This window comes from Rhea americana, unplaced genomic scaffold (genome assembly GCF_003343005.1).
Source record: "Rhea americana isolate MKP2758 unplaced genomic scaffold, rheAme1 scaffold_128, whole genome shotgun sequence".
Classification (NCBI taxonomy): Eukaryota; Metazoa; Chordata; class Aves; order Rheiformes; family Rheidae; genus Rhea; species Rhea americana.
The window spans coordinates 2,432,163-2,452,029 of NW_028185350.1; the positions used below are offsets into that span (position 1 = coordinate 2,432,163).

At 47.0% G+C, this 19,867-nt stretch overlaps 1 protein-coding gene across 2 annotated transcripts in view; it reads right to left on the reverse strand.

Moving 5' to 3' along the window:
* The window catches only part of PXN (paxillin), a 38,993-nt gene that overhangs the window by 13,042 nt on the left and 6,084 nt on the right, over positions 1 to 19,867 (reverse strand). For both annotated transcript variants that reach the window (XM_085326180.1, XM_085326181.1), the window contains exons 2-6: positions 7,828 to 8,054; positions 7,192 to 7,307; positions 4,991 to 5,130; positions 4,432 to 4,633; positions 3,721 to 3,856 (exon numbers count right to left, since the gene is read on the reverse strand). In XM_085326180.1, the coding sequence (XP_085182306.1) occupies positions 3,721 to 3,856; positions 4,432 to 4,633; positions 4,991 to 5,130; positions 7,192 to 7,307; positions 7,828 to 8,054 (821 nt within the window). The remainder of the gene's footprint in view (positions 1 to 3,720; positions 3,857 to 4,431; positions 4,634 to 4,990; positions 5,131 to 7,191; positions 7,308 to 7,827; positions 8,055 to 19,867) is intronic.

Here is a 19,867-nt window from a genome sequence, read left to right on the forward strand (position 1 = left end):
CTGACTTATGGGGTTTTTCAAAAACAAAAGATCACTTGTCCTCCTTTCCCCATTGTCAGTGGTTCCTGGCTGAACTCTAGGAGACAAAATGGCACTAGTCCTTTTTCTTAAAAAGAGAGAGTCAGAACAGTGACGTGGGCAAGTTCACACAGCAGGTCAAGCTAATGCCAATGCTGAACCCTCCCAGTTTTAAAGACCTATCCATAAAGAATTTGCAAACCCAACAGCTCCCAAGAAAAACTCCAATTCTTGGTTGTATTCTTCAAAAGAAGCCTCAAGATGTTAGATGCTCACGTCCTAAGGCAGTGGGGACATAAAACTTTCCTAAGCCTTTAGGAAGATATTTCAGCCTTTACTTACCTTTCTGGGTACTTGCCATGAACAAAAKAATAAAATTAACCAGAACTCGCACCAAATCTGCCAGCAGGTGCAAGAGACTGATCCCCTCGGGGTGGATCTGTGCACCCCACAGCCGCCGCGAGGGGCCCGGAGCTCGCGCACACGCACGTCTTCGTGAGGTCGGACCGCTGCACTGCCGCGAGGCTCGTCGAACACGGGGAGCAGCAGGCGACTGCGCTTCGTCCCAAGTCGCTGCTCGCTTCAAGGAGCACAGCGCCAGCCCCCGCTCACGGCAGCGGCGAAAAGGACCAGGAAGCGCACTCGGGAGTTACAAACGAAAAGCGCGCTTCCCAGTATTGCCCCCCGCCCCGCGTTTTACCCAATCTACACGCGCTCGTGAACGTAACCAGTTCTTACATCGTGGTTCACGTTTATGCAGTTTCCAAATTTTCTAAAATGCAGTCATTTTCAAGGCAAGACAGTTATCTTGCTCAAAGGCAAATATTTCCAGCATGTTAAAAACATACTAACTCTAAATTAAGAGCAATGGTTAAACATAAGTCAGTAACAGAACAGTTAAATACAAGCACCTAGCTATGCCGTAAGCAGGCATCGCATCATACAGAAATCCCAGAGGATGAAAAACAAATGCATTAAGTAATCTCAGTGCCAGCTGATGAGATAGATAACCCAAATCAAATGGATTCTGTAGGCAAAAAGAATGAGGAACTCATTAAGCGAGCAAAAGATGATAAAAGGGTAATGTATCCGTCTGTAACAGCACTTTTTACTCTAGAGTACAWGGGAAATTAAACACCGACACCACACGCACACTGCTGCTGGAACTTCTAGTTGTATTATGGCCTTCTATCTCCAATTAATTACTCATAATACTCAGTTTTTCTGTCCTATTTCTCTTGCAAACAAACACAGGTCTGGCACTCACACAACTGCCTTTTATCTTTCACCTCTGCAAAAGACTCCACCTCTCTCCCTCAGCCCCTGCCACAGGTACAGACCAGAAATCCATTTTTATAGACAAGCTAACATTACTAGCCAGCACAAATTGACAGGATTAAAAAAAAAAAAAAAAAAAAAAAAAAAAAAAAAAAAAAAAAAAAAAAAAAAAGAAAAAAGAAAAGAAAAAAAAGAAAAGAAAGAACTGAAGGGAAAATGAAGCAATCTGGAGGACAGGAAAAGGGAAAGTCACCATTAAAAACASTGGCAGTATTAATGAAAGGGAAATGAACAAGGAACCATGTTCTTGGTGCTTCAGGGAAGAATATTTCACTGCAGATGAGCTTAGTGCCTTGCAAAAGTACAAATGCTGTTGTTATAAAGCCCCAAATCTTAAAATCTTGTTGTATTTCAAGWTTCTAGTTTGCTCTGAACTCAGCCAAAAATTAAGCCAGGAAGGAGGACAGTACTACAGTAAGCCCCTAGCCTCTGTCACATCGATTTTACTAAGAGTTGCACAAAGAATTTCTTGACTTTTCCCAAGASTGCTAAGCATTTGAACACGCACAGTTAGAAATACCCTCTCCTGGTATCTCACCAGGAAAAGCTGGGGTGGGTGAGGAGGTTCTCAGTTGCCAAGAGCTCACCTAGGAGCCCAGGCCAGCAGTAGCTGCCATACTTGGAGCTAGGTTTCTGAGCCCTGATAAAAGCAGCAGGGGCACGAGGCCACGGCCCCCGTGCTCCCATAGCCTGGGGAAGGAGCAGAGCAGCAGACGCTGGCAGCGCAGGTGGGAACTCTCCCCAGCTTCACGACAGTGGAAGTTCAATCCTCAGTTTTTCCAACCGGATTGAATACATGCTTATGGATATCCCGCATCCAAACCTAGGATGTACTATATTAATACTGGAGCGAATAAGGGCAACACTAAGGTGTCAGTATTTGTGGATGCCTAAACTCAAGCTACAGTAACTCTAAAGCAAATAATGAGTAATTTCCGAGGCACAAAACCATGTGCGTGTGCCAGAGTGGCAGACCGAATTCAATCCTAGCCAACGCACGCGTACTCACTGCCGGGCTCTGAACTCACACACTTGTTCAAGCACTGGGAGCTGTAATCATCTCTGTGAAACACACGGCAGGAATCAAAGACAGTAATGTGAATGAGGGCACAGAGGTAATAATAAACAACACAGCTGTCTTTGAATGTCCTATTTACCCCTCCACACAGAACAYTGTTCAGCTCTGGCTGTCTCCTCTAAAATCATAGCAGGAGGAGATGGAGTTCAGCACAAGCAAGAAACGTTGAGGATCAGCAGAATCCTCCACGCGAGGAGAAACCAAAGAGGTAGGTCGTTTTTTTAGGATTATAAAGCAGTCTTGCATGTGCATACAAAAAAAATCATATCCAATAATGACCAGCATAGAGAATACATTACGTATTCACTCTCCCCTCTTGTCTCAGAAGAGATTTAAGAGAATCATTCAAGAAAACTATAAGCAAACCATCTATAAGGAAGAAGAAAAAATATTTTTCATTTTGCTATGACTGCAGGTAAATGTAATCTCATGAAAAAAAGCTCCACAGCTAATCATCTAGTTTAAGAATGATAACGTAGCTATATGAATAAAGAATATTCTCATTTACAAGTTATCCCAAGGMTATAAGCCAAGCATTTCATGTACAGAAATGACCACGGGCAAATWTCTCCTCATCTTATCCCATTATGGGATTTTCATGTACTACTGGTGACTGAAGCAGCAGTAGCAGTTCTTATCCAATATAGTAATTAGATTTCCAAATAAGATTCTGAATGGTATTTGCCGTCTTCCTCCCCTACAAGAAGCTTGGATATTAATCCCATTTTKATCTGAATTAGAGATACTGTTTTAAAATTGCAACCTTTGAGGTTCCCTCCACTTAGATACAAAAGCTTGAGTGCTCATACCACATGCCTGGAAATCCCTAATGCACTCTTCTCAGGGAAGGCACATCAGGGTAAAAAARCACTGTGAGAAGGATGGTCATCCAGCAGAACAGAAGAGCCTGGTCTCCATCAGTGAGCAGAGAGGTGTCCCACGATCCCCTATTTCTTGTTAAGTTACAGCACAGCAAAATAGTCCACCCTGCACTGAGCAGTAACTAAAGCTCATTATGTTWGGCAAACACAGACGAACTGCAGAACGGAAGGAAAAACAGTCCCCAAGACTGTCTTCCAGGCAAGTGATGAATTTATAGCAGCCAAGAACACCTACAGCAGCACTCAAAACACAAATACCACCACAGGAATTTCCTCAGAGCAAGGAAGAGTGGTACAGAAAGTGTTCTGGAGACCAAATAAGGTCAGCAGATGTGGCTAACAGGCAAGTGAGTCTGGAGGCAGCRAGGGCCCATATGAGGTGTTAAGTTTGTCAAGAAAGCGCACCTTAAAGTCAGAGAGAGACGCCATCAGTTCATCCAGTTCTCGCGTAGCTGAAGAGGCAGATATACGGGTCTGCTGCTGACTGGCAGTGACCCGTTGGGGGCTGCTCACCTCGCCTTGGCTCACAGTGATTGCAGGGCTGGCAAGAGGGGAGGAAAAAAGAGGAAAAAAAAAAAAAAAACACACATTTGAGCAGTGTCTCTGGGGAAAACTCCTAGACKGGCAATCCCACCGCCCCTGAGAACAAGCACAGCACGGTGCATTTCAGCAGCTCTGACCACTGCGGCCAGCCCTCCCTCAGGCCCAGCTTTTGCAACATGCACAGGCCTCATCTCTCTGCCAAGCCTAGCATGAGCRTACACAAACACCATCCATTAAGTAATGGACTATGACCAAACATTCATTCTGTCAGATGGTGGGCTTTTGTCATCAGCTATAAATCTGAGTTTGAACAATACACCTCTAGTAACATGACTTAACGTGTATTTTTCATCCAGCAACAGTTGCAGGAAATTAAAAAAAAAAAAAAAAAAAAAAAAAAAAAAAAAAAGAGCACCAGCATCTTCATGCTCTGGTTCAATTTCCCACCCTTCACACAAATCAACTCTTCTGCCTGTCACTCTCCTGCAGCATCTGTCCCTAGGCTACAATCACTATTCCCATAATGGCTTGTCCCACCCCACCGAAGCGAGCAGCCACCAAAACACTACTCACACTGGACTTGGCACAGAGCTCTCCAGCTCATCCAGCAGGCTTTCCACACTGGGACGCACATCTTCAATCCCACGCCCGCCATTTCGCTTTGGTTTTTCTTTTGTAGGGGGAGCAGCCTTCCCTCCCACAGAGCTGCTGCCCTCTGGGATAACATAGTGAGGTCCAGTTGCACTGGGCAGTGATGGGCTTCTGCTGGCTTCATCTTTACAAAAGGGGAAGGGAAAAAGTAACTTAGACCCCCACATCCACAAATGTATATAAATCGGAGGCAGGAGCAATAGGTTGCCCAGAGAGACCTTGTCAGTCTTTGAGGATATAGAGAGCTCAATGCTACAGGGTCCTCAGTAATCTAACTTTGAAATTAGGTTTGAGACAACTTTGAAGGTGGCCCTGCTTCAAGAAGGATGCTGGACTAGAGTATTCAAGAGATCTCATCCAAATTAAATGATTCTACAAATTGGAGAGAGGAATTTCACTAACATGTTGAAGGAAAAAAGACTACTACTTTAGGAATCAAACTATCCACAAAGCTAATACCAAATGTCTTGCTACTCCTTACCTGCTGGGAAGCCACTGGGGGGATTATGCTGAACAGCATTCAGTTCCAGGAGAAGTCTGTCCAGTTCTGAGAGATTGCTGCCCAGAGAGGAGCTTGTCATTGTGGGAGATGGTTCTGCAGACTTCTGCTTGTTGGGGAAACTAAAGATAAAAGGAGAGTGTGAATCTGAGAAGTCCCTTCTAGTTCAAGACACAGCCGGAGGATAGAGGAACACTTAGATTCAAAGTTAACACATGTATTGGGYTTTAGCTTTTTGTTGTTGTTTTTATTTTTTAAAACTGATGCTTTTATGGCTCATGGAAAGACGATGCTTACTGTGGAAACTCATTACCAACACAGCTGCTGCTCAGCTGCATCTTCAGTTTGCTTATACACACCTTCAGCTGTCAGTTGCAAAGAAACAGCAGCAATGGGCAGGGCCTCAGATTTTAAGACTCTGTTGCACAGCCTTGTAGCAAAGAGTTAACAAGCTGCYGATCCAAGACACGCAGAGCAGCAGCAGAACCACTAGCCGGCATCCAGGAAAAAYGACTTGTTTCTGGTGACATCACACCAAGCAGGGAAAACCTCTCCCTTGAAGCAGAGGGATGCAGAGCCAGCACAGACTGCAGAATGAGGGAACCAAAGTACAAACCTCAAGCTATCAGAAATGACCAAAAGCAGCAGGTTACGTGGCAGCCTCCTGCAGCATACAAGGTCTCTTTTCAAATACTCAAACCTTTTTATTTGAGCAATTCCAATCAATTTATAAGAAGGTAATTTAAAATCATTTTCCACAGGGTTAAAGGTGTAAAGAAGTTTAACCATGCACAACTGTGTACAAAGCACTGGATGTAATTACTACTGCTTATCGTATAGGATAAGCAGTAATTACCCTTACCACACGCAAATGCAAACTATTTCACAATTAAACTTAGCACCAATACAATGATTTTCAAGCACTGTAATAACAGTTTTCCCATCACCACTGGGAAGGAAATAATTTTCTCCTAGTTTTACAAGGGACAAATTACTTCTAATGCTCTAATGGTTTTTATTGTATCAAAAAAATGAGCTTTCAGAAGCAAAACAAGAACTTGTCTTGAGCACACTGYCAGTTTATGCTCAGAAGGTTAATATGCAACAAGCTTTAGGACTCTGATACCAATAACACAAGTAACAATTATGAAATTCCATAGGGTCAGTTATCTTCTTCCTCAGACAGAGAACAAAGTTCACAAATGAGGTCTGAAGAGGGAATATTTCATCTGGTCACAAGCACACAAGCTACAATTTGCATCAGAACCAGGCCACGCCAGACCCTTGTACTAGCAAACCAAGGGCTATAATCATCTCTGCTTCGTACTAATTACACGTGGCCCTCAGCCCCCAGAAAACTGCAACAACTGCATCCCTAGCACCATCTCCGGACACACCTGCCAGCACCTTTACCCAGAATTAGTTCTAGCTGAAAGCAACTTTCTGCTCAGCAGAAAGAGCTAGGCATGGCTGGAACACACGACAGCAGACAAACACTAGTCTGCACACCGTAAAAAGGTGCTCAGGACAGTGCCCGGCATGGGGAGATCAGGGATGGAGCACCGAGTCCAGCCCTCTCTCACCCCCACGTCAGCAGAAAGGTTAGTCCCACCATGCAGCTGGGACCCTTCCAACCTCTCAGGGAGAGGAGGGCTGTGTTTGTCATTCTAGCTGGATACACTAGTTATCTGTAAGTCAGTAGTTCTGAGATGGAATTTYTAAATCATCATAAAAAATTCAAATTTACTTGAAAATTCACATCTTGCTAGTCCACAGGTAACTGATTTTCCCAAGATAACAGACACAAAGGCCACCCCCCTCCTAAAGAAGTATTTTGGGCTGCTTAACAGGACAGTGAATTTGCCATTTGTTTCTGGATCATACTCTTTACAACGAATCAAACAATTTGGCTTGAACCAAATCATGTCCTGTCTGATAGATCCTCAACTTCCACTACAGCTGAGGAGATGGAAGGCCTAAGCCAGTATGTGAAGCGAGTACAAAGCCACGGTAGCATCTAAAAAGGAAGGAAATCTCAAACACAGAGAGCCATAAGAAGCACAACTGACACAGGGAGGTAGAATATACATAGGGAACACAGCACTTGTTTCAAAGACAGCTTGAGTCACAGCAGTCACTGTCCTCATACAATTAAAGTCTATCTCTTAATAGGGACAAGATACCTGTAGACGTGTTCCTCTTCACCAGCACGGGAGGAAGGAGAGCTGAGCCCCTCTCTGGGAACTGAGGCACTGGAGCTTTTGGCACTACAGCTGTATATAGGAGACTGGGACTGGGGCTGTAGAAATGAGATTTGTATTGGAAATAGATAATGACAAACAAATACATATACTGCATTGCAACTACACATGAATAAGACACAGTCAAAGCCCAAGATCAATAAAATTCTGCTATGCAGCCAACCCCAACCTCCRTCAGGAGCTATTCCAGGAACAAGCGTTCTGCACTTGCTTCAGATTTGCCTATGAATCGCAGATCTGTGCTGGAAACCCCCAGCCTGCTTTCCACAGGCTACAGACTAGATGACTAACGCTCATCTCAACACGCTACCGTTTTTACTGGAACAATGACAATAGGTTTCAAATTATATTTTGCCCATTTGCTCAGACTAGTCAGTTCTGAGACTTTCCTCCCCCTAACTATTAAAACTCCAGACCTCCCCTATTTCTTCACTCTATTTGTATCCAAATTCATCCTCATTTCTTGCTATTTCCTCCTCYCATTTGCTTTGCTGACAGATCTGCACCAACACAATAAGCATGGACCTTCCCCATCTCCACAAGCACACATTTACTCACTTGCTGGTGGACGTATCTGGATACGTTGGGTTGCCACTGCTCTAAGGGGTCAATCACGGTTCCATTCAGCGCCTCGCTAGAAGGTGGTGGTGGCACTGGAGGCGGCACAGTGATCTCCTGGTACGTGTGGTTTCCAGTTGGATAGGAGTAAGGTGTTTCTTCGGTTAGAAACACTGGTCGTTTGGATATATGTGAAGTGGTTGATTCCAGGTCCGCTAGTAAGGCATCTGCAGGAAAGAAAAACAAAATGGTGAATTCCTGGCCAACAGCTTTTTCTCCTTCTTCTCATTCAGGATATCCATATCAGGTTTCTGGGAAGAGTTTTCGTCCAGCGTGATCTACCAAATGGTCTGTAAAACATTACTGCAGGCCAGTTCTGAATGGGTGCATAAAACCTCTAGTACAAATAAAATGCCATGAGGCAACAAAGTAGCCAGAAAAACTGTGTCAATCTTAGATTTTTGTCTTAACTGGAAAACAGCCCAACTCTAAGGACCTTTATAGTCTCCCTGCGGCCCGTAGAAGAGGAGCCTAGAAGAAACCTGCCCTGAGATCGACTCACAACAGGATATTGACACAGACTAATTACAGGGCCCACATCATCACAGAGTCATTTAACGTGGCCGCAGGCACTGCTTTCTGCAGGAAACAAGATCCCGGGAGGGGTTTTCTCCAGAGTTTAAGCAAGCGCGAGAAGCACACAACTTTCAGATTGGTCCATCGGCGTGGCAGAAAGCATGTGCGCTTCAACTTTCCTAAGCAAATTCCTTCTCGGTACATCACACAAACAGTTAACTAGATTTTGGAGCCTGCCAGGTAAATGCAATTTCTTCTCCTGGAAACAATTCTCAGATTGCTGGGTGGAGACTGCTCACAAATTCCTGAAGAGAAGCAAAAACTTCCATCAGCTAGAAACACCCGCACTCGTGCCAGGCAGAGGAACACGCATCACAAGGTTAGCCCCTCTCAGAAGTCTTAAAGCAGGAAAAAGACTCTCCCTCAAATACTAGACAGAAAAAAAAGGAAAAAAAAGCGTCCACATCTTTCTGGGTTTCTTCCTGGCAATTGTCCTTTGCCCATGCCAACCCCTGCACTCCTCTGCTGTGACTCACAGGCAAATCCCAACTTGCTGGGCCTTCAGACCTGTAAACCCACCGTAAGGAGCCTACTGCAATCCCCAGTGGTGGAAATGCCAATCAGCTGTGGCAGGCCTGCATCAGACTCGCTCTCCAAAGAAAGCCACAGTGGCTGGGTGCCCAGCTTTCCACCGGAGCAGCAGGCTCTAGCACACAGCTCTTTAAGGCTATTGGAGAAGAGCCAGTTCGCTAGGGACATCAGCACTCTCCATTACCAGGGCATCAGGATGTACCTGGCAGGACCCTTCAGAGATATGGAATTCGGCCAGAGAGCAGTAATGCAACTTCAGCAGAACTGGGAGAGGAGACTGCCTCAGAACCGCCTCTGGATCTCCCTGCCCTCCACTGCAGACCCCAGCGTCTGCAGGATTTGCCCTTTTCCTCCCACACACAGCAGATAACTTGGTTTCGGGTCCGAAGTCTCGGTCTGCAAACACAGCAATCCAGCAGTATTCTCCAGCCAGGGTGGCAAAGAGCTGAAGTAATCAGGTGGCACCAAAATAGCAACCGAGCAACCACTCAGGCTAATGGCTGCCTCTAAGAGGGCAGGCACCTGCCAGCTCAAAGCCACTTCCCGAGCACGGCAGACCATACCAGCCAAGATACTGAGCAACCCTTCAAGAATAATATATTAAAAGGTCAAATAGAGGACAACATTATCGCATTACAAGACAAGGAAGGTGCTGCTTTTATATCCGCTCTCTTCCACAGACCAAAGCACATATTAAAAAAAGAAAAAAAAAGAATAAGTCTTGCCCTCAGAGAACCAGAGTCATTAGCAGATTAGATACTGTGCTAAACTAACCCTATATATCTTTTATTTAGCCAAAAAGCTGCTCCAAATCATTTAGCCACAGGCATCTTCCTATAGGGGTCAGAACACCCCAGAAGCAGATTCCCTGAAGATACATAAGCTTTCTGCAGCTGGGAAAAAAATCAGTTTAATCTTCCTTTTAAGCAAAAGAACAGCTGGCAGATTCCAGAGCGAAAGGCACATACCTCAAGGGAACTGCTGAAGAGCTGCAATTCCTTCGACCAGGCAGGTCCTACGGCTGGAGGTTTCGTGCACACAACCTCCAAGAGAAGTGCTCTCGGAGAAGGTGTGGTTTTTGCTTCTGCCCACCAATGACAAAAGCAAATCAAGTTCCACTAGGAAGTAAAAATCCCCATGAGGGTGCAGAGGGGAACCAAACCAATTTTCCACCCCCTACCCGCCAGCCTCCTTGCAGGACAGGCAGAGGGGAATCATCTCACCACAGCAGTCACCTTCTTGGCTCRGCGCTCCTTACTGAATGAGCGGTCGGACAGAAATCCGCTGCTTTTCGCTAACGGCATAAAAATGAGTTTGGCTAAACTCACCAGTTTTCTCTTACAAGATGGCAGAAGGAGGCGGGGGGTGGTGTCTGGAAATCACAGGCRCCCTCTGCTCCCAGGTTGTGAAGGAGTTAAGGAGAAGACATTACAGTTTAATGATTAACTTCCCCCATACCCTCCCCCTTCCTGACTTGAGCAAACAAGGCAGAGCTGAGGAACAGGAAGCAGAGGGAGGAGAAAAGGCTGGAGACGAATCAGTCAAACTGCACTTCAACTTTACACCAACCGCCAGCGGATACTGAAGCAGTTACACATCCACAACACCCCACACCGCAGGACAGGAAGAGGTCGGCAGYACCCACACTACTCGCTCGTGGGCAAAGGACTCTCCGGGTGCTCGTCATCCCCGACGTTCATCCCTGGCCCATCCTGCCCACACCAACCTGCCCCACGGGCCCAGAGCCTCGTGCGGCTCCCCCACCCTCCCACCCCAAGCTCGCTGCCAGGGGAGAAGGGAGGTCCTTTTGCACCAACACCTACTTCTGCTTCCTGCTAGGCTCACCTGAATCACTGGATTAGGGAGTTGCACCCATCCAAAGGGTCCGGTAAAAGCGCCAGAGCTGCCACGAGAGGGCCAGGGGCAAGGACAGCCYGCAGGACTTGCTTAATCCAGCCCACCTTGGGGAATATCTCACGCCAAGCGGGAAGTTCCTCTGCAACCCACAGAGCCACGACAGCAAAACGCTGCTCCCTTGGAGGTCAAGGCAAGGAGTCTGCAGTCCAGATAGACTCCAGGCAATTTTTCAAAACCAAATGAAAAAAAATAACATTTTGCTTTCCACCCAGCATCGCATCCCAAGAGGCCCCCAAGCGGTTCACATCCATTTAGGATTTGCACATCTTTTCAACATTTCCAAAAGATAAAGTAAATTAAGGAAAGACGAGAAAGAAGGGAGTCTTACTCAGGGAAAAGGCCCGCTGCTCTCTTTTACTCCCAAAAGGGGAGCTCTAACCTGCAGGACTGTAGCGAAGATGGGCCTTACGCAGAGAAGTATCTCACATTACAGGACTTGGTTCACTACAGAGACTGTTCCTTAAATAGCAATAGTAAAGGCCCAATCGATTTCTTGGATAATGAAGTGTTCCCCCCTCACGGCCCCTCCCGAGGGACAGTGCCGCCCCTAAGCCCATCAGTTAACGCCGCTCAGCCCGCAGGAAATACGGTTACTGGATAATCTGCACGCGTTGACACAGACCAGCTTGCACAAGTACTGCCATCAGAGGGCACTACTTCATCTTTACATGGCTAGAGAGATGAAACTTGACAGCGGTTGCGAGTTTGGCAGTAACTTATCGCTCCACTTGTTCATCTCTCCAGAGTCAGGAGCCTCCTGCCAGTCCCACGTAGGCTCCGCTTTCCCCCAAACCAGCACCTTCACCGCAGCATCCCAGGGGCTGTCGCGCCATGCCCTGGAAGCACCCACACGCAGCAAACTCCCCGCACGTTCACTGCTGTCCCAAATATTCCCTAAAATCCTACAGGCTACAGGAGCAGCTCTAGGAGGCTCCCGAGGTTGAGAGGAGATCACCAATCTGTTCATCTCTAGGGAACAAATTAAGTCATCTTGTAGCAATAAAGTAAAACGGGTAAATATAGTGCTATACTGTATCTTCAGGTCATCGCTCTCCACAGGATCAACCCTTCTTCCTTTCTCACCCCTGCAAGAAGCGACGACAACAACACACCTCTCAAAGTAGTTTCAATGGGTCAACACAGACATCTAGATGCAGTGGACAAACACAATCCAGTTACCAGAGACCAAACAGGGCTCTGTCTACCCCCAAGCATGGATTATGTCTATAAAAACGTGTATTTTCCACTCTGTTACTATCAGGGCAYGGAAGGGAGAGGGATATTTGCTAATGCACCACCAATGCCCTTGCTCGCCATCACCCCGCCGTCGCAAGCGGGCGGTCGATACAACGCACCGCGGCGCGGCGCCCCTCTGCGCGCCCGGCCGCGCCAGCGACTCCGGGGCGCCCGGCCAACCACCCGCTAAAGCGGCCGGCGGGCGCGAGCCCGAGGCAGAGGAGGACGGAGCCCTCCCTCCACCRGGCAACCCCAAAATTACGCACTCCAGTGAAATCACATTCAGGCCAGCTCAGATCACATCTTCCCCAGTACAGGAGCATATCTATGTTTGCATTCAAGTGTGTTTTTTTTTTTTTTTTACACAGGTTTTCCTGTAGATGAAGGACTGTTAGAGAACGACACTATCAAGAACCCCAAGATGTCTGGAAGCCTTGGAGCATTAGTTTGTCCTCTTTGCCTTCCCTCCCTTTTGCTAGTAAATCCAGGGTCCTTGAGTTTCTGGCTTTCAAATCCCACACACAGCTCTACATATACATTAGAAATATGTATGATCTGCACTTAATACCAACTGCATTGCTTCAAGGTAGTTTCCAGCATCTGCCAAAGCTCTGYAAGTTATTTAGACAGCTTGAGACAACAACTCTCAACTGCAGTCTGCTCAGCACAGCTTAGCTGTCTGCAGGCACAGAGGGAAGAAAAGGGAGCTGAGGTCCAATACGTTGAACTGCTCAGAAAAATCCCTTTTACCAAGAGGATCAGCAAGCTGAAAGAACAGATCATCATCTTAGAATAAGTCAGATTATTCTCTTCAGYGCGCCCTGAACTGGTAAATCCTCTCCGAAGTTACTCACTGCACATTCTTGCGGGCACGCAGCGCTGTCAGGCGGAGGAACGGTTCACGCGTTCCTCTGAYGCCGACGCAGGCTCCTTCGCCGTCTCTGCGTGTCAGCACTGGCCGTCCTGCGAATGCGGTACCCTCCGGCAGAAACAGCCTCACGCGCAGCCACGGGGCACATTCCTCAGCTTCCCACACCCCAGGTTTGCCTGATAAGAGCAGTAGTGCCAGACCGGGGAGCAGAACACTGCTCTGAGGTGGAGATCGGGAACAGACAACACGGGCGCCTCTTTTTACTGATGCATGCACCAATCTCCTTYTCAGTTCCCCCCTCCTCTTTTCTTTTAGTGACCCAATTTACCCTACTGTCACTGCCCAGTTACATCAGACTGCTATACAGTAAAAAAAAAAACAAGTAAAGAAAAAAATCTCAGTTGATAGTAAAGGTGCTTTTAATCAGATATGCACCTCATCATACGTACTTCCTTCTCAAAGCATATTTGCCAGCTACCTACTATTTCTCTGAAGCAAAAAGATTAAATGTGAAAGAGCTAATGACCAACAGAAACCTGAAATTGCTTTCTTTTATTAAGGAGAATCYCTTCTATTACTGATTGCCCAGCATAACTGCAGTCTGGGAGAAGGCCAATGGCACACAGCATATTCAATCAACTCAAAGATGACAGAATTAGTGCCAGAAAAAAGAAAACCTCAGATTTCCGGATGCGGTACAGCGCTCTCAACAGCTGAGGACGGGTTATAAAGCCATGCTGACACGGCAGATCAGAGCATTATCGATACAGTAAGCAGATCAAAAGGGTGTTGGTCATTTTTCTTTTACATCTAGTGCACTGCTAGGAAGGAAACAGAAGCCTAGCTGAGGGAAGATACATCAGATGCCTCAAATATCAGCCTTTCATTTTTAACAGCAGCAGACCACATCTGCACAACCATCAGGCCATACATTGCCTGTMGGTCTGCTGCTCGGGTGGGACATCTGGAAAGCAATCGACACTGGAGACAGGATTCTTCATCCAGCCACCGCACTAACACATTCAGCCACAGGAGCCCATCTCCTCCCAGCACCTCTGTTGCCACATGTGCCTGATATCCCAGAACGTGCACAGGGTAATAAGGATGAGATGTTTGAGCACAAACTGCAGGATTTCCTCTAAAGGGGCTGCAGAGAACGGGTGTCCATACCTCTCCCCTGTCCTCCCCCCCATAGATATTCAAATAACCAGAACCGCTACAGGTTCTCCTGGCCTAGGCAGCAGAGATTCCCAGAGGCCTGCCAAATGGGAATGAAAAGCAAAATAGCGGTTAGGACAGGTCTGAACAAGGACACGGACATTACATGATAATCATCTGTAACTCAGCATACGACAGACAAATTGCAGGTCAACACACCATTCTCCAGCGATATTTTCTTTGCAGCTAGAAAAATCTGAATTCAGCTGTTCACTTTTTGCTGTCCCTTAAAAGAATGAGCAGGACTGCATCTCCAGAACCGAACTCCGAGGCACTGGGCTCCTCCAGGCAGCCTCTTCTCAAAATCTCTGCACCCAAACTTTTAAAATGTCATTAGATCCAAACGAGTCTCATCTCTCCCACCTCCGGCAGTACATGCAAGTTCAGCTCGCGCACAGGGAGACGGCTGAGGGCGGTAACCCAGTCCCTGGCAAGACAGTTTTACATTGTGAGTAACTGCAGAGGAATGGGGAGCTTGGGTATATTTATCCTATTAAACAGCCTTTCGAAAGGAACATTTTCAATGCTCTTAAAGAGCTGGCTCCAGAAGACTTGTTGCAGCTTTGCTGTAGGACTTCTCCCTGCCTTCAAGTTTGAGTCTGGAAGGAGTGGGGAGCCCCAAAGGRGAACACTGACCACAGGAATCCCCCTTTTCACAACAGGTTTGATTTTTCTCAGCAAAAACGAAGAGAGTAGTCAGAAATAGAAAAAACAGGAATGCAACACGTGAATGCAGGCATTAGCTTCCAGATAAAAGAAACATAAAACCAGGCTCTTAAGGATTATATTCTAATCAATTTTTTTAAATTTAAAAAAAAAAGAACAGACACTCTACAGAAGTAATAAAATCCAAGGACTACAGTCAAAACAAGACCTGGAAGATTGGAACTGTGAACAGATGCAGCTAAAATCCTGAAGATCGCTCGTTCGCATATATAGAAAGCATGTAAAATGGTTTGGTCTACTTTCCAAAACATCTTGAAAAGGAGACATTTTAGAGTTTTCTAAAATTTAGCTAATACTTTGAGAAGGTGATTGGAACACACGGTAGCTAACAGCAAGCTCTCAGCTCGCTTGTGAGGCAGGTACAGACTGYTGTTTAAAACTCAGAGAAATTCAAGGCACAAAGGTAAGTCATTTGTCAGACCTAACAACTGTGGCAGTACCAGTGCAGAGCAGCCACTGGTATTTTTACTTCAGGTTGTCTAGATTTGCCTAGAGGAAGTTTCCCCCCAAACTTACTCCAGTGACTGCTGTTTATTCAAGGCCTTACATTTTGCCATTATCAAGGTATTGGTGTAAGCCGTGCTTTGAACCACATATAACTGCTCAGTAAGAAGAGTGTCTGGACTGGTATCAATACGTAGTTATCGCCAACTCTGACTGAAGACAACGTCCGTAGGAGTCCCTGGAACTAATGCTACCCCTCAGAATGAGCCAGACCGCACATCTGTAGCGTGAATTTACAGAGCTGCGCGGCTGCTTCAGAAAAGCTCGACAGCCAAGGTATCTAGCCGCTGTTATCCCTAGTGACACCAGGCTGCTGGACAAATCAAACAAGAATTCACCCTGCCCCACGCCGAGGACTGCTGGCGAAGTCCTCTGAGCGCAGCCGCCCCGAACCACGTCTGCGCTCAACTCGGACGCGGAGCGCCGAGCCAGTCAGCCTTCCCCGGCGCAGGACCCAGCTCTGACCGCTACCAGCGAGCGCCTACACAAAGGCAAGGCACTGCGTCCTGAGATGTGGTCTAGGCGATCAGCCGGAGCGATGATTGCGGCTTCCCGTCCCAACCACCGAGACCCAAGCCGGAGCTTTTATTCCAGGACTTGTGGCCAACGAACCGGCTACAAGTAACATGCACTACTGCCACCCCAAGCACAAGGCTGTAAGTGTGTAAACACAGCTAGTTTAAGAATTTCAGTAACTGTTTTATCTCCATTCACTGCATATTTGGGGATTTGGAGACGAAGYTCAAACCTTGCGAGTGCTCTGGCTGTAGCTTCCCCAGAGCTGTCCCAACCGCGCACTGCCACTGCAAAGGAAGGGCCCAGCGATCCCCTTTCCAGCACACAAACTCCCCCTGTTCCTGGAGCACGCTCTGGCCATCATCAGACACTTCCCTAAACTAATTCCACTTAGCAAAGCGTTATTCTTTTTAGATAAACTCACCACATTTCTTGAAAGCACAACCCTCCCCCCTGGGATTTAAGCAGCTTTTAGAAAAGTTTAAGAGAACAATGCCAGAGTTTAGCCCTTCTCCAAAGTCACTAAAACTCCYGCTTTAGAAAGAAAACACTGCACCTCCACCTCAACTAACGAGAGCAGGACACAAACTGTGAAGTCGAGCCCCATCGTGCCATTAGTTGAAAGAAATTACACATCTTCCTATCCGATTCTCATAATTAATCTGCACCTCAAATGCAGATCAGAAAAGCTTCAGTCTGAGACTAGATCAGCAGGCAAAACCTGAAATGCTCTGGAGACATCCCTCATCGCTAGGAGCCACCTCTACGGGCATTTACACAGACTCTGCAGCAAAACCTCAGAATTATGATTCAGTTCGGTCTCTAGGACTGYGCGTATCATACAGCTACTGGTGCTGAGCTGCCTTACTCAACTCGTCGGTGCCACTGAGCCTAGGCGTTAACTTTTGACACAGACTACTCCTCACCAGAAGGCTTTGAAGGGAGCCAGCCCTGCACGCTGCAAGGGGCCGGCAGAGCCCGTCGCGTGAGCCGAGACCTTCCACGGGACTTCTCTGAGGGGCAGTGGCAAGGGGCGTTGCACAGTGTGCTGGGAAAAGGCAGAAGGCACTGCAAGACCTTTCCTGGAACCGGCCACACCGCTTCCTTCCAGACTAACCCAGACACACTCCGGACCGCTCGGTAACCTCAGCAGCGGCGTGTTTGTCAGCCTGCTGACAGGGCTAGACTGCCAGCATCACGAGCGGTCAGCTAGCTCCCGTCTGTGCTACCGAGCAGCAAGATTTTCAAGGGCACAGAGAYGGACAGACTCTAGCTGGCCAGACTGCAGCTGGACACCAGAAGTTCCTGTGAACAACCCTCCTCTTTGAGCTAGCACCTCGAACCTGCTCCTCGTCACCTCTGACGCAACAGGCTGGGAAATCCTTCAGGCGCTGGCTCCGCTCACACGACCCAGTTGGCAGAGAGATAACCTGATCTTACCCGGGCCCACAGGGCATAGGTGCACGCACACAGCATGCAGGCCCGGAGCAACTGCAACTGCCTCGAAGGCCTGCATCAGCACCCGAGGTGAAGATGAAGCAGCACGAATCCCCAGCACTCTCCGCYCTGCAGTCCAAGCTGTGCAAGGGAACCGCAGAAAGATTTTCCTACAGGATCAGAAGTTTTTCACTTAGTTCTTGAACACTAAGCTAGACCCACACTCAAACAGGCTGAGAGAAATCATCCACCACCTACAAAATGCACGCAGTCWTCCTGCCCTCCTCCAGCTTCCTTAGAAAAACCTTCACCCCCTTCCTACTATCTCAAAACAGCTCGTGGGGGTGTTTCACATCGGCTTTGTCATTCTCAAGCACTTGGAAGTCACTGTTGCCCCACACATACTGAGACACAGATGCAACTTATCCTCAAGACTTTTTAAGCTCTTGAAAATACTAAGCTGACACTTAAAGGAGCCCAGACAGAAAACGTAAGCGCTGAGATTAGAGCAGTCAAGTCTCACAAGGCATGTCACCATTGCCTACAGGGCCAGAGAGAAAYACTCCTTAATGTGTTAAATGTTTGCTGAGCGGCCTCACACTGCAACTGATTTGAGATCTAAGTACCACGTCCTTTCAGAAGGGATGTACTTGATGCTTCGGGGGGGGAGGGGGTTGGAGTGAAAATAAGGTTAACAGAAATATGACTTTGTTTTTCCAATATGTCATTGGAACACAACTTGTTTCAACTGAAAGGCCACTAAATGAAGTGCAGTCCTTCCAAGCTCTTCATATTAACCCAAGGTGTCCGCTCCATCAGCACGGACAACAGTCTCCTACGGGCTTTGAAGACTTCAGAAGGACGACGCAGAGCAAAGCCACACAATCTCTGCTCAAGCTGGCGGCTGTATTTTTCATGTATTGCCTCCAGAGATGAATACTTGAACTTATTAGCAACACTGCAACATCTCTGGTCTCAGAGCCTGCTCCCACCCAATGCTGTGTGTCCTCCCACTTCTTTCTTATTTCCAGAAAGGGGGGAAGGGGATATTTCCTGTCTTACAGCATATCCTTGTCTTTAGCGTGGCTGTCTCTGCACTTGAAGTGAAAAGAGACATCTTACATTTATTTCTCTCTGTTTAAATTTATAGTCTCAAGCAGAAAACTCAGCTCATGCCAGGAAAAAAAACACCCTACACCGAGACCTGGTGCCTTAGCAAACTGAATTCATGTTCTAATGTACTAGACAAATAAACATTTTTAGTTTCACAGCTACCAAAGGCTTCTGGGAATGTACAATCCCAGCTACACAGGACTTGCATGCCTCTGTATAGCGATTCACAGCCGACAGTTAGGCAAAGCTAAAAGAGAAAATAATCCTTTGCGTAGCTCCTTCCCATCTAGATTCACTGCACACTCAATACGAGTCCTGAACAACAGGAAACGATTACCAAAGATGGATAAGTTTAGTCAAAAAAACCCTCTTCCACTGCTCTATGAACAATCTTCRGGACAGAGTCAGGGAAAGTTTGGAAAGAGTTTGCAAGTCGCAGCTCGAGCACATCCTGTAACACGGCGAACGCAGAAGCAGCAGTCAGATCTAATCTCATCACTCGTACAACGTTTAAGAGCACAAAGCCAGGTTCTGGTTTACTGAACAGAGAAGTTAAAGATTGCACAAGAAAAGTCTCTGATACGTGAAATGTCTCACTTGCATAGACCTCACATGTCTTCTTACTCAGAAGTCAAACTTGGGACCTCTGCTGATTCAGAGAGGGGTAATTTCAGTGCTCCTGTCCTCAGCCAGCTGTCCCACCCAGAAGTTACAGCCCACACAGCAGAAATGGAAGCCGTTTTCAGCCACATTTTTCAGTCACAAAGTTAACAGCTCCACACTTTAAACCTAGACCTCCAGGTATGCCATTTTACATTGATATAAATATATCTGGCTCTGAACTGCAGCAACGACAGGCATGAATGCTTCAGCCATTGCACCTGAACTCCAGCCTTTGCCAACTCCTTGCCCTAATCTTCACATCCCCAGAGAGCAAGGAAAAGCATCTGCATTTCAGAAATGGAGAACTGCTGCACAGTAATGAGGAGAACAGCCCCGCTTAACACAGCAAGTCCAGACTAAATTAGAAAGCAAGTCCGACTCCCAGACCTGCACTAAAAATACTGAAGTTGGAATTTCTCAGTCCGAGTCTGCAGCCTGCTGTGAGCTCCACCTGCTCCCGAGTCCTCTGTCAGGACRCTCTCCTTCGGGGAGCAAATAAACTGAGGTTCCTACGGGCAGCTATAGTTAGTCCTACGAAAGATCAGGAGGAGCAACGCTCTGCACAAATTAGAGAGTCTCCATCTCCCTCCCTTTATGTCAGCTTCCAAATTGGAAACAGCTTTGGTCTCCAAGGAGGGTAAGTACAGCCTCCGACAGCCCTCTCCAAGAGCG